Raw genomic sequence first — 13,163 nt, 5'->3', positions numbered from 1 at the left:
CTTGGGTCGTGGCAGTGGCTAACAGGAAGGTTATGTTGTGCCCTTCGCAGGCTATTTGTAATTTCCAAACTGACCCACAATCTATAGACTTATGCATCACGTATATAAAAAACCGCTCGACCTTCTTTCCTGGTCCTGGAGTCGATACTGCTAAGGGACATCGCCGAAATTGCTATTGTGGAGGTCTCGGAACGGTTGAGTAAATCCCGAAGCAAGCGATGTCCTCCTATCGACTGCATTGTTCGACTTCGTCACAGACCTGCACCGCGACTGAATTTAAACGAGCAACTCGTAAAGCTAGCCCCACTCGAGCTGCTCATCCTCAGGGATCGCAGTTAGCGAATGCGAGGTGCATACAGTGTCTTACCTCTAGTCGGTCGGAAATGGCATTGAGTAAGCGCGTGTATGCAAGACAGAAAGTGGACATCAGAAACGGAACCAGGATTTAAAGGCCCAATGCGTTCCGAGCGCTCTTCATAAGGATCTGAGAATGTCGGTGGGTTCTCGACTTATTCACCGACATATGCTAGGCTGGGGTAGCCGCTGGCGTACTGCTTCTTCGCCTTGAGTGCCTGCACTGGCGAAGGGTAGACGATCTCAGCTGGTGGGATAGCTGAGGGTGGCATGTCAGAGAATTAAAGTCTGAGACTGGAGATGCAGCTGTGAGTCGAAACGCTGACGAGGTCAAGATTACATGTGAGTTGGAACGGTCAAGTTCTCCTGGTTGACATTTACCTATCGGCACCTGCGAACTGCCTGTCCAGTACGTGCCGAACAGTCAAGCACGCTTCCCCAGATTTTGAATTGAAACATGATTCCCTTCCAGTATGCCCAAGACTCAGAGCGTGAAGGGTTAAGCGCAGAATAGGTAGTAATGGTTCCGATCACGTGCACGGAACTGAGCAACATTCCGACGGGCCCACCAACAATTGGCTGCGTGCATGTACTTTGGTCAATCAAGAGATGATTTGGCGAATCAAGACACCCTTCATTGGGTATCTATCACGAATCATGCACACAACATTGCCAAGCTCCGGAACGACCACTCATTTCTCCAGATTCTTCAGAAGTTGTGGAGATTCCGGGGTAAACTCATCCTTTGAGTGTAGACTTGCAGTTCGAGCGGGTTTGCAGCAATTGCAGGAGATGGGATTGCATATGAAAGAGCAGCGAATCTCACGACTTTTGAACGTCACCAGTGTGTTTTTCTCCACGTTGCTTGTTGGTCATCGGAATTGCAATCGCCATGGATCGCAACGACTCCACGGAGTACAACGCGAAGGTCGAAGTCGAGCAGAATGTTGCCAACATATCCGGCGCAGCACGCAATGCTGAAAGAAAGCTGCGACTCAAGATCGATCTGTTCGTTGTCATTACTGTCACTCTTGTCTATATGTTGTGCTTCGTTGATCGCACCAACGTTAATATGCCATATACACAACAATTTTGACAGCATATCTGACCAATTACCAGGCAACACACGCCTCGTTGGCTTTGAGAAAGACCTTCATCTGAAGGAGTATTGTTGCGGTATCGGTTGGTCCGTACAGTGTCTGACTATACCCCTGATCAAAACTAGCCATAACTCCCAGTCGTCAGGCTTCCGGGCTCATGACTGTAGCAGTGTGGACCGCTGTAGAGTACTGATAGCTACGGTAAACGATAACGTAGGACTATCGGATCGATGGAATACTGCGCTGTATTCCTATCTAGCTAGGAGGAGACGAATATATACCTGATCTGTAACACACTAGTCCAGGGTGGTCGATCAGGGGTATAGTCAGACACTGTACGGACCAACCGATACCGCAAAAGTATGACTACAAATCGTCCTTTCCGTCTTCTATATTTCGTATATCATATTCGAAATCCCAGCAACGATCTGTAACAAAGTGATCGGTCCAGGATGGTTTCTACCAGCAACAACCCTTGGCTTTGGGATCTGCTCTCTCGGCACTGCCTTCTTACATACCCGCGCCCAAGCATGTGCTGTGCTCTTTCTGCTTGGTATCTTTGAGGCTGACGGTATGCCTGGTTGCACGTACTATCTCTCCCGCAGGTACCGTCGCGCCGAGCTAACTTTTCGTTTTGGACTGTGGATGCTTATGGGTATGTTATAACATCAGAAGTATCGCATGCATCGCTGACAGCTTCAGTTCCGCTATCTGGTGCCTTTGGTGGTCTCTTAGCATCAGGGATCCTGAAGCTGTCTCACTTCGGCTCACTGCACGGCTGATAGGTGTATGTGGTTCGTGATTCGAGAGCTTTGCGATTGCTGACATGTCCCAGGGTTTTTGCTATCAAGGGCATCTTGACAATTGGCATTGCACTGGTCGCCTTCATCACCTTGATAGATTGTCCTGAGATTGCCCGCTGGCTCAGCGAGGAGAAGAAGCAACGCAGTACACCACGTCAAATCGGAGCGCCTGCCCCAGTCTGCTCTTCTTGACAAGATCGATGCCAACAAGTCGGAGCGAGGTTTCGCCAACCCAACCCCGCTTTCCACCTCCCTAGTCTTCCTTCTTAATAACATCACCGTCTCCGGTAGCTCCTTCTTCCTACCAACAATTATCTGTACAATCCCCGGCCGCACAACGGTCCGGCAACAAATACCCACCTTACCACCCTACATCGTAGGCGCCTTCTTCATCCTCGTCATCCTAACACTCAGCTGGCGATACAACCATGGGCAGATCTTCATCTCCATAAGCGGGCCGAGTATTATCGTTGGCTACTCTATCTTCCTCGCCACCCTAAACGCAAATATCCGCTACGTAGCCGTCTTCCTCTGTGCAAGCGCAGCCTTCACCCTAGGCGCTATGTGCAACGCGTAAGTCAGCGCAAACGTGATCTCTGACTTGTCACGCAACATTGCAATCGGTACAAACGCTATGTTTGGCTACGTTGGCGGATTGATCGCTACGTGGACGTTCTTGCCTGGCGACGCGCCAAGGTATCCTATCAGTAATAGTATCAAGTTGGCTTGTGCTGTTTCGTGAACTACTCTTTCGGTTGCGACGTTGCTCTGGATGAAGTACGACAATGAGAGGAGGGATGGGAGGGACATGGCGGTGAGAGAAGGGGTTGCGGGGTTGTCACAGCAGGAGGTGCAGGATTTGGAGTGGAGGCACCCAGAATGGAGGTGGAAGCTTTGAACACCTCAAGGGCTTTGTTTGACAAAGCCGGTGGAGGGTCGTATAGAGAATTCATTGCTACGATGATAGCGAGAATTGAGACAAATTTTTATATACATTGATTGGAAGTCGCCCCCCCCCCCCCTCCCGACCCGTTTTCATATCATATAGTGAGGCTAGTGATGCTGGGGAGAAAGCTGGTTGACCATCATCAACGATCCCTCTTGACCGGCCACCCGGCAATAGCCCATATGCCTCTAACAATCGTCTCCTCGCCTGCATGACCCCTCAAGCTAAGCCGCGCCTGTTCGTGCTGATACCTCCAGAGCTCCTGGAACACGAAAACGAGGGTGTCCTTGAAGTCGTTTGAAGGTTTACCCGTGTAACTAGACCTGCCGATTTTCGTGCAGCACCTCTCGACCACAAGATTCATAATCTCGTAGCGTCTTGTCGGTAGTGGTTGTTGTGGTCCAGACTTGTGCGCAATGCTCTGCGATATGAGCACAGTATAGAGATGTAGCAACGGAAAGTGTCGATCTGACTCCAGTTTCGAGACATCCATGATAGATTCCCAGCTGATGTTCTCTTCCGTAAGGCCAAGGCAGGCGTTCGCCTTCCAGATCAGTCGTGTCGTTCGTGACAGATCCGTAAGGTACAATGGCAACGTGGTTGCTGTGCTAGATACCAAACGAGCGAGGCGAACAAGTGGGACCGCCAGACCTTCTGCCCGATCTGGGCGACCCAATGAGTCCCATGAGGCCGCGATGAGGTTGTATGCGTCGGTGAACGCGTCGTGTGACCCACTCCAAGCTTGTGCCCCAGTCTCGATGAGGGCAGGGAAGATGGCTTTCTCCAGAAGTTCGCTGATCGTAAACTTGCTGTCGGGCTTTCGCTTCCAGAGGTCTCGTATGCCGATCCAAAGCTTCTCCATGAAAGCATGCAGGCGCTCTAGAGGCAGTTCGCACAGTCTCTTCCATATTGACGGTGCATCGAAAGCCGGTTGTGGGTTCTTCCTCGCTACCAGAACATGTCTACAGACCGGACAGCTTGCGTTGTTACCTCGGCCGTCTTGAACCCATCTTGATATGCATTTGTGGCCGAAGATGTGCTTGCAGTCTAGAGCGACTGGTTGATGAGTCGCACTGAATGGCTCGGTGCATACCACGCATTGGTCAACTGGACGAAGCTGCGTCTTGATGAAGGCTTCCATGGGTGTGGATGTGGGTGTGCGTTGCGACGCAGCATGCGCGATAAGAGGCTGGCAAGGCCTTCGTACAGGATGCATGGCCGCGGTGTGTGAAAGACAGCTGGTGAATGTTTGCGGGAATGTGAAGTGACAAAGGAGCTGGAGCAACACGGGTGTTCACTCGCGAATGTTGTGAGTTTGTTGGGGGATTGTTGTCGACCTCCATGGACGTGCACATTGTGACTTTCATATCGACATTGCTTTCTGCGCTGTGCATCGTGGCAGACGAGGCTCATGTGCACCATCGCCTTGCGTTTGTGGTGCTGTCGATTTGTTGTCACAGCCACTGCAACGATACTGCCACAAACGCTGAGAAGGCGAGACCATCGCGTTCAGATTATGACGTTGATGTGCTCATGCTGAGACAAAGCCGCGGAAACCTGTCAGCAAATACCAGATTCACAACTTGTGATGGCACGGAGAACTGCACACGAATGCGAGGCTGACTTCAGCCTCATCCTAGGGTCTCTGAAGTAGCCATGTCAGTCCCCATTGAGCGTGCGAGTAAGGCAACTCCGCGGTGCGCCTGATACGTGGATACGAGTGGGAAAGCAGAGCCCTCGGTAAGAGTGAACTAGGTTTGCATTGTCAAGAAGTGATTACAAAGCTTCATGTCTTCGGCCATTCCTGGTTGGTGGACGATCCTGACGATAGCCATGTGATGTTGGAGATGAGACAGAGGAGTGAGGACGTTGGGGTGCGTCCGCTGGTGTGCTGGCAGTCTCGCACTAGTGATTCAACCGAGGCTTCGCCGATCGTTCAAATCCACACCTTCAGTTCCAAGGGTCCACCAACCTTCATCGACCACGACCACACCGCATCACATCCATCACGTGCGCTCTGTGCGGTCATGCAATCTCTCGCGTCGCAGTGGCCTTAGGGGCCAGTCCAGTATTCTGTGCATGACTTTGTCATCAAAGATGGGTCTCCCTTCCAGACCGCCAGCCTCGTTTTACAGATATCTATTCAGCAGTAAATGAGGCCATTGTCAAAGCACCATATGAGGTAAAATTACTATCTCGCATTATACCAACATCGGCGCGGAAATATCCTGCCGTAAGTTGCTTCACCTTATGTCCGAGCTCTGGACGATGGTGCCGAAGACATCTGCCAGTTCGGCCAGAGCAACCCTCGTAAGCTCCTCACCCTTCACCCCCGGGATGTCGCGGTCCCCAATGGCATCTTCGACAAGAATAACCTCATAAGCCTTCTGCATGGCCTCACGTGCAGTGGTTGAAACGCAGACATGGGCCATGTAGCCGGTCAGAGCGACCTTCTTGACACCCCACGACTGAAGGGTGTCGTGCAGCGACGTCTGCTCGAAAGAGCCAGGGAACTGCTTCCAGATCGTCTCCTCGCCGTTCTACACTTCGATCAGTCTTTTTACGAACAACGAAGTGTATGGGATCCCACTTTGGCAGCGACATCGCTGAACTCGTCTGCCAGCTCAGTACCTGGGGTAAAAATTGGTGCACCCTCAGGGGCCTGGTGCATGATGTGAATGATCTTGCCGTTCGCAGCACGGTACTTCGCAAGCAGGCTGGCGATAGCTTTCCCACTCGACTCAGCGTTGGTGACCTTCAGCAGTCCCTTTGCGTACTCATTCTGAGCATCGATGATGATTAGAGCAGAGTCTGAGGTGGAGGCTGTACCAGGGCGAATGCCGAGGAGATCACGGAAAGAGGCGACCATTATGATTGTGTTTTTCGAAAGTTCTGAGCTATTGTGAAGAGTCGGAATTTGTGGTTCGAAAAGAGAGATAGGTGCGAAGTTTCAAGGTGCTGTGATGTTGATGAGCCTTGCTCGAAGGTCCAGGAGTTGCCCCCGAAAGTGTACCCCGCTCGGCCCACATCCTGAAGACTGACGTGCCTCTCGGGCCAATGGAGTCTAGGCTGAGCAGTAGCTGTAGCACCAGAAAGAGCCTCAGGGACGAGTGTATTCGAACGCAAAGAAAGTTGAAGTTTTCGAGAAGCAGAAGATGCAAAAGCCAAGAACAGAAGGATCGAAATGCTTGTACTCGAAGAGATAAGATTTCGGGAGACCCTGAAAGTCGCTTCCCTGCACAATTGCGCTAGGCCGGGGTAAGCTAGCGGGGCTCTGATCACCATTGTTTCCAGCTTCCAGCCACGCCATCCTTAATTCGTAATTTTCCCAGTCTGCAAAATCCTCTAACCGTTTTCGAAATGACGTAGCAGGCTTCTGATTGGGTTTAATCCTCTATTAATCCTAGAAGGCTGGCCCCCGTCGTTTTCGCTCCGGTGCGGGCATCTTTTTCTCTGCATTGTTTTGACCTTTATATGATCTCTTTGGCCTGCCCGAACTCTACGTTATGAGACTCACAGCGAAATGTTTCCGATGTTCACATTCTGGGATGTGGTGTGGGGGACCATGGTACGAGACTACCACCAAATTGGGTCTATCCTTTGGCAACACGAATCTTACTAAGGGTGGTCAAGCTACAAAAACGATAATGATAGTCCAAAAGAAAACCCCCAACCAAGAATCTACACAGGCAGGAGCTTACAAGTCCAAAATTTGGCACGCTTCCTGCAGCTCCGTTGCATTCACGAACAAAGGCCTTGTTCACACAACAACTTACAACAACGCACGCAGCGGGTAATTGAAGCTTTACGCCTGGAAGCCTAGAGTAAAAGATAAATAAGCCATCAAACTCCTGTGTGATTGGCAAGAAAGCTCTGCCATTCGCGTCAACTATGGACAAGGCTATAAGTATGAACTCGATCCTGAGGCCCTAACGTGCAACTAACACAAAGAAGGCCTCCGACGAGAAAACCTTTGCTTCTGCCGACTCAGTTAACGACGCTCCGCCATCTTTTCGACTCCCGGCAGAAGTCATCACTATTATCCTGGAGAGCACCGCTGATCTCAAAGACATTGGAGCCTTGCGACTTACATGTCGCAAAGTCGGCCACTGCGAGAACTCACAAGCAAGTCTGTATCGCAGAGCGGTAGTCCCGTTTCATCCTTCGAGCCTGATCCGGCTTGCGCTCGTAGCCTTGAATAAGGTGCCTAACAGTGTTGGCGAGCAGTTCTAAACAGGTTAAAACACTCGTCTTCGAAGACGTACGGGTTACCATACCGACGCATCAACATTCGGACCATTGCGGACGGTTCCAAGACCGTCTTTGCAGCACAATGGCAAACAAAGTTGTCGCAGCGTCTGCACGTTCTTTCAACAAACTCGAAACGACTGAGTATGATCCTGGATCTAGGTGAAGACGATTACCTGCATATAGCGGCTAAGCATAAGTTGAGCGCGCAGAGACCCCACGATCACCACGATCTGCCTTGTTCGAAGTGTTTCGAGATCGAAGTGCCGTTCGTTGTGTAGAGAGAGGTCGAGACGTACATCTTGAAGGGCGGTGTGTATCCGATGACGGATGCAAACATGTGGTGTGATGAGTGGCAAGTCACCTAGGCTCGATATGTTGTCGAGTGAGTATGTTAGATGCGAGATAGATAAGGGCTTTAGAGAACTATTGAAAGATGGCACCGTCGAAGTTGTCGTCGAGATCTACGTTATAATTACAGAAACAAAAAATCAACAAAGAGGACGCCAGAATGCATACGTAGTATCGAGTCCACTCGTACAATGGAAGCTCATCACCAAACCGAGTGCTCCTCGAACTCCTGCGAATCTAGCTTTGATCGTGATGCCAGGCTCAGGGCTGAAACCGCCTGCTATCGTAAGATCACAAGAGGTTGACTTACCCGGCTAAACGCGATCGCCGTTATCGAGGTGCGCATGACCGCATACAACACTCCACATCCCTATTTGCGGGTCCATACACAACTGCAGCCGTGATTGAGGGGATATACCAAGCAGCCAATCAGCGAGTACCTGCTGTAAGCGCAAGCGAATTGTATGGTTCGGGTTCATACATCAGCTCCCGCGGCAGCTTCCCGCGGCAAGTAATTCACACAATCTGCTGCGCGGAGCCGCGACGCGATGATGTGAGAGCGCAGCCGCGGGAGCGATAAGACAGATCTCGGGAGAAGGCAGTCGCAGCATCCGGCCAGTAGGAGATAGGCAAGAGACAGACCGAAAGATGAGCGGACACCAGACGACATGGTGGCTGGTCGTTGCATCCAGTTGTGTTGGTGAAGTCTGCAGGGAGTTGTGATACAGATGCGGAGACGCCTTGGAGACCCGAGAAGAGGGAAAGAACGCCAGCGGTGCGCTTCAGCTTAAGAAGCCTTCTCTACCCCTTCTTTTCAAATTACCATATTCCCAATCTTTCCAAGCTAGAAGCTCAACTCAGGGTTCAAGATTATCACGTCGACCACTGAGCATGTGATTGACTATACACCGCGACTACTATCTGGATCAAGTCATACAAACCTGCCGTCACAGCCGGCAACTGTATCGACTTTCGAGACCTTTCAAGTCTCTTGCACAAGTTCGAAAAGGACTCACCATCCACAACCGCTTGCCTCACACGATGCCTTCTGCCACAAGATCACTCGAGTCGATGGTGCTTCAAGCACATCGCGCAAAGGGCGTACGGTATCCCACATCAGCTCAAAAAGACTGCTTCAAGACATGGTACTCGTATGCTTTGCGCAGAGGTGAAGTCGAGAAGGCCAGCTCGACAGTGATTCGAGAACACGGCAGGCAACTGCGAGAAATGAGGGAAGCGGCACCCGGCGGCAGGACATACTTGTAGTACTGTGAGTTGAGTTTGTGTATGTTTACAACGGTTCATGTGCTGATGAGTGTCTAGTCGATGTTTGTAAAGCAATTAGGGGCGTACAGGCGCTGAATGGCGGTGACTTTGACTGACCTCGACCGGCATAGCGATATGGTTTGCATCTTGAATCAACAGACTATATTGTATGATATCTCAAAGCGCAAGTTGCGCTCAAATCGAATGAACGTTATCGAATTCTTTAATCATGGTTTTGAGTGATGAGCTACACGCACCTACGGGCGACAAAGAAGGCACGACACGACTCCATCTTCCCATCAACACACTTTCCACAAACCTCAGCTCATCTGTCGTCCGCATCCTACAACTCCTTAAGTCGCAGAATTCTGATAACAATATTGTGCAAACGATTCTATCAATGGCAGTCGCTCACGGTTCGCGAGCTCCCGGAGCGACGATACAGTCCGCTACACGATGCTATTTTGTATTGCAGTGTCTCTTGACACGAAGTAAGAGGTGAGGCACGCAATTATGACGGTAAAGTATGCTCTGAGTGTACACTACAGAGCAAGTCGTTGTTGGATTCCCTCAGAAGTCATTCAGGTTTTGTTGGGCTTGTTTTTACCTGTTCCATAAGGGTCCACTGGCTGTACATCGACCATGGCTCACTCGCGATGCGGCCCAGGGAATGACACCGCTCAACACACAAAAACTCTAGGCGGGAGGCTCGGTATTATTGTCATGCACACGCCACTTTCCTTGCCGTCGACAAGTCCTTTCTACTTACTCATACCGCGCGCCTTTGCATCAGGTACATCCTCCAACTACTCCAGGAGCGTTGATCTGGCCAAATGCCTCAGCTATCGTTCATGAGCTGGCTCATCGGGGCACAGCGAAGGGTAATAAGATCAAACAGTCTGCCATCGCGTTCAGAATGGCTTGAGACCCTAATCCACGACGCTCCCTACCTCAACAGCTCAAATCCCAATCTCTCGGACGAGTGTGCGATCTGTTTCCGCGTCTTCACCCGGGGTCTGAACAGGTCTCGCATACGTCTGTCGTGCGGCCATCGACACTTCTGCCGAGCATGTCTGAGAAAATGGTCTTTGAGAGGCAAGACCACCTGCCCTTACTGTCGCGAGGAATTGTGGTATCCGCATCCTCCATTCGAAAGCTCCGACAGACCAACGACTAGAGGACTGAATGCAGTCGCCGCAATGGCCTCCTCTCCGTCAGACCTGCAAGACTGGACTGGACTGACATCGCATGCGCCAACGACACCCTCGGCTTCCAGGCGTAGATTTAATTCCCAAGCTTCTATGCCCTGGTTAACGGCACGCAGAGTCCCCATCCGTCAAATTCCGATCCCTGCATGGGCTGTCCGCGAAGACCTCGACGCAACAGAACCGCAGGCTTCAGTAGTTGTACTAGTCAACCACTTCAACCGTGTAGCAGCAGGGGCTACGCAAACGCCTACAGATGGTACATCTCGCGATCCCGCGACTAGGTCACGAACTCAGATGCGCCATCCATTCAGCGACCCTTTGAGAGACTGAGAGCGCTAGATGCCTATCGCAACCGATGATTCCAGGTTGTGCTCCCAGCTTCGAACTTTTCCATCCATCTCAGTCTGCGCAAAGCCTTGTTGCATGCCGGAATAACAATCTTCGTGGACTGGTGGGCCAAGTTCCCAGATCCAGCGTTTTAAACATCTCCTATTTCCTTCACTTGCAACCAGAGCTCATCTCCGATGACACAGAAGTTCTTGTATGACGGGCTGCATCGGCGGATCAAAGTCATTAGAGGATATATTCGTATCCTTGAAGTGTTAGCTCTTCGCAAGCTGTATGCGTGTGCCGTGTGTTCAACAAGCGCTCAATGCGAAATCGAGTTGACCTTTTCGGCAGCCTGAAGGTTATTTCAAAAGTAGTTCCTAGACATTTTCTTTCTCATTCACCCGACCTTGCATAATCTCTTATGCCATTTTTGAGTCTCCCTACATCTGTGAACGGCATGGTGATCATCTTTGGCATCAGCGTGTTTCGGGTGAAGGCGACCTATATCCCTACACCACTATCACGTACTGTGGCACTTCACTTATGCGATGCCATGCACGGGGCATGGCGCAATTCTGATACAATCAGCACTGAACTCTGCGGACGCCCCACAAAAAGTACCTCCGCCAGCAGGCCATCCTTAGGGTCGACCAGATCCGCAAGGCGCAGAACAAGAAGTCGAAGCAAGAAGCTGAGATGAAGGTCACGCAATGTAAGTCCAAAACAGCCCACGACGCTCAGTCTTCGCTGACCGCCTCGCCACTGCCAAGTCTCCGTCAGCGCCTGGAATCGCCTCCAAGTTTGCTACCCCAGTGCGCAAGTTGCCATTACGCAAGGTTGCCGTCACCAACACTCTACGGGGTATGTACATTGTGATCAATTGGTTGTAGCTTATCCTTACTCCAATTGCAGAGACGAACCCAAACATCTGCAAGCTTCCTGGTACGAAATTCGACAACGGCATCATTGTTGGATGGTGGTTTCCACGGGTGCCTATTACCCAATTGGGCTAGTCTGTTTACCTACTTAGCTGCGTCCCTCGACGTCTGATAACCACAAGAATACATACACCCAACTTGACTTTCAATAATCATCACTGAAGCTCGCAACGTCAAAAAGGCGCTTGCGTGCAAGAAGGCGCTCCTTCTAGCCGCGCCGCTTAAAGTTGAAAACAAGCCTACATCGGCCGATGTCCCAAAATCCCATCCACGCCTGTGGTACCAATTCAAGATGAGACTGTTGAGACGTTGGGGTCGACTGCTTACCACATGGTCACGAGTTCCCACCAGAATATTTGAAGCTGCCCGAGCTGGCTTCTCCATGGTCACCTACGGGGTCTGAGTCGTCACTTCAGACTTTGGACGGGTTCAATGGGAACTTTACGTTTGAGACACCACAGACTTCGCCAACATCTGCCCTGGAGCTTAAGGCACATGGGTTATCCAGAATGCCCCTCGCTAACCAATACCTCATCGACCCCTGCATTAGCATCTATCAAGGCCTTCGACCCTGTCTTCTCGTTCGCAACCAGCTCCACGTCTGTTTTGGAGACACCAAAGTTGTCCGAGCTCCCAGCGTATGCGGTGAAGTTTGTCGAACCAGTGAACGCCAAGGACTTGTCGGTCACCTCACAGACTTCAGCTGGGAATTTTAATTCACAGACCGGCGCCGTCTCCAACTTATCGATGAACGAGACCTCTGTCGCTGATTTGGAGGATACGGAGGAAGCACATAACAGCCATTCCTCCGAGTCACTATCTTCTTCTATCAACACTGTCGATGATGTGGAGTTTCTTGCAACGTCCTACCCCAACATCTACGCAGCTGCTCTTGATCGAGCGACGGACACTCTCACTTCAAAGCTTTTCGCCTTTGTCGTGCAACCGCTGTTGTAGTCTACAACACTGATGCGCAGTGTGACTATGCTGCAGCTGTTGCGAACCTGGACGGCCTTGATTTGTCCCCTGAGGACCTTGCGATTGATCTACAGACCGATGAGGACGAAATCGTTCATCTTGACGTCGCACCTTCGGAGACTGCTGAGGTTGGCAAGGCCATCACCTATGGAAAAATGGGTCAAGTTGAGGTGGCGCCCTAGAACGACTTCGAGTACCTTGCTGGTGGCTACTACAACGTGAATCTGGCCGATGAGCAGGACTCTGACGATGAGTAAAACGCCTCTCCTGATAAGCATCTGCTCGCTTTGTCTGATTACAGCGATGAGACTGTGTCTCTTCTGTCTGAAGGTTCCAGCAGCAATGCAGACGTGTCGTTCAGCGAGTGTGCGGAGTCGGTCGCTCACACTCCACGCGAGCTGCTCGGTAGCCAGTTCCCTGCAACACCCCCCGATGATGAGGTCAGGTACTTGAAGTGGGGCGAGCTCACTGCTTCCTCGGTTGAGTATGGTGATGGGCAGAAGTGGATGACTCTGACTCTGCCTCCAGCGCCCACGCTACCAGCGAGCAGCACCATGCCTATGAAGGCTGCGGGTGGTCGGGACTGGCTTGTTCTGACCCGTCGTTCGTTGCTCTCCGCTTCAAGATGACGAACATTACCT

General features: G+C 51.2%; 6 protein-coding genes across 6 annotated transcripts; 4 read left to right on the top strand and 2 right to left on the bottom strand.

Moving 5' to 3' along the window:
* Window positions 1-1,246: 1,246 nt before the first annotated feature.
* On the top strand, window positions 1,247-2,834 carry BU25DRAFT_462777 (uncharacterized protein; the record flags this gene model as incomplete). The annotated part of the gene is made up of 3 exons (XM_033710544.1): window positions 1,247-1,362; window positions 2,290-2,402; window positions 2,515-2,834. The coding sequence occupies 3 exons, from the start codon at window positions 1,247-1,249 to the stop codon at window positions 2,832-2,834; spliced, it is 549 nt and encodes a 182-aa protein (XP_033556637.1).
* A 511-nt stretch (window positions 2,835-3,345) lies between these two features.
* Window positions 3,346-4,344, bottom strand: BU25DRAFT_352249 (uncharacterized protein; the record flags this gene model as incomplete). Its single annotated transcript, XM_033703400.1, has 1 exon — window positions 3,346-4,344. The coding sequence occupies one exon, from the start codon at window positions 4,342-4,344 to the stop codon at window positions 3,346-3,348; it is 999 nt and encodes a 332-aa protein (XP_033556636.1).
* Window positions 4,345-5,403: 1,059 nt separating this feature from the next.
* BU25DRAFT_208786 (Isochorismatase hydrolase) lies at window positions 5,404-6,187 on the bottom strand. Its single transcript, XM_033701175.1, has 2 exons — window positions 5,794-6,187; window positions 5,404-5,743 (listed from the first exon to the last, which is right to left on the bottom strand). Exons 1-2 carry the CDS (start codon window positions 6,070-6,072, stop codon window positions 5,447-5,449), a joined length of 576 nt encoding a protein of 191 aa, XP_033556635.1. The 5' UTR covers window positions 6,073-6,187; the 3' UTR covers window positions 5,404-5,446.
* Window positions 6,188-8,633: 2,446 nt separating this feature from the next.
* BU25DRAFT_402421 (uncharacterized protein) lies at window positions 8,634-9,281 on the top strand. Its single transcript, XM_033705043.1, has 2 exons — window positions 8,634-9,072; window positions 9,126-9,281. Exon 1 carries the CDS (start codon window positions 8,844-8,846, stop codon window positions 9,066-9,068), a length of 225 nt encoding a protein of 74 aa, XP_033556634.1. The 5' UTR covers window positions 8,634-8,843; the 3' UTR covers window positions 9,069-9,072; window positions 9,126-9,281.
* A 620-nt stretch (window positions 9,282-9,901) lies between these two features.
* BU25DRAFT_425617 (uncharacterized protein) lies at window positions 9,902-10,606 on the top strand (the record flags this gene model as incomplete). The annotated part of the gene is made up of 1 exon (XM_033708361.1): window positions 9,902-10,606. The coding sequence occupies one exon, from the start codon at window positions 9,902-9,904 to the stop codon at window positions 10,604-10,606; it is 705 nt and encodes a 234-aa protein (XP_033556633.1).
* A 1,433-nt stretch (window positions 10,607-12,039) lies between these two features.
* BU25DRAFT_425616 (uncharacterized protein) lies at window positions 12,040-12,501 on the top strand (the record flags this gene model as incomplete). Its single annotated transcript, XM_033708360.1, has 1 exon — window positions 12,040-12,501. One exon carries the CDS (start codon window positions 12,040-12,042, stop codon window positions 12,499-12,501), a length of 462 nt encoding a protein of 153 aa, XP_033556632.1.
* Window positions 12,502-13,163: the final 662 nt, after the last annotated feature.

The sequence above is a fragment of the Macroventuria anomochaeta genome (genome assembly GCF_010093625.1).
Source record: "Macroventuria anomochaeta strain CBS 525.71 unplaced genomic scaffold BU25scaffold_44, whole genome shotgun sequence".
Lineage (NCBI taxonomy): Eukaryota > Fungi > Ascomycota > Dothideomycetes > Pleosporales > Didymellaceae > Macroventuria > Macroventuria anomochaeta.
The sequence above is the reverse complement of the archived record's forward strand: the minus strand, read 5'-3'. Positions and strand labels throughout refer to the sequence as shown.

Excerpts from the sequence above, each read along its gene's own strand:
- BU25DRAFT_208786 (XM_033701175.1), bottom strand. The coding sequence starts at position 6,072 with ATGGTCGCCTCTTTCCGTGATCTCCTCGGCATTCGCCCTGGTACAGCC. Across the intron at positions 5,744-5,793 it reads TCAGCGATGTCGCTGCCAAA|AACGGCGAGGAGACGATCTG; the intron begins GTGGGATCCCAT and ends ATCGAAGTGTAG.
- BU25DRAFT_402421 (XM_033705043.1), top strand. The coding sequence starts at position 8,844 with ATGCCTTCTGCCACAAGATCACTCGAGTCGATGGTGCTTCAAGCACAT.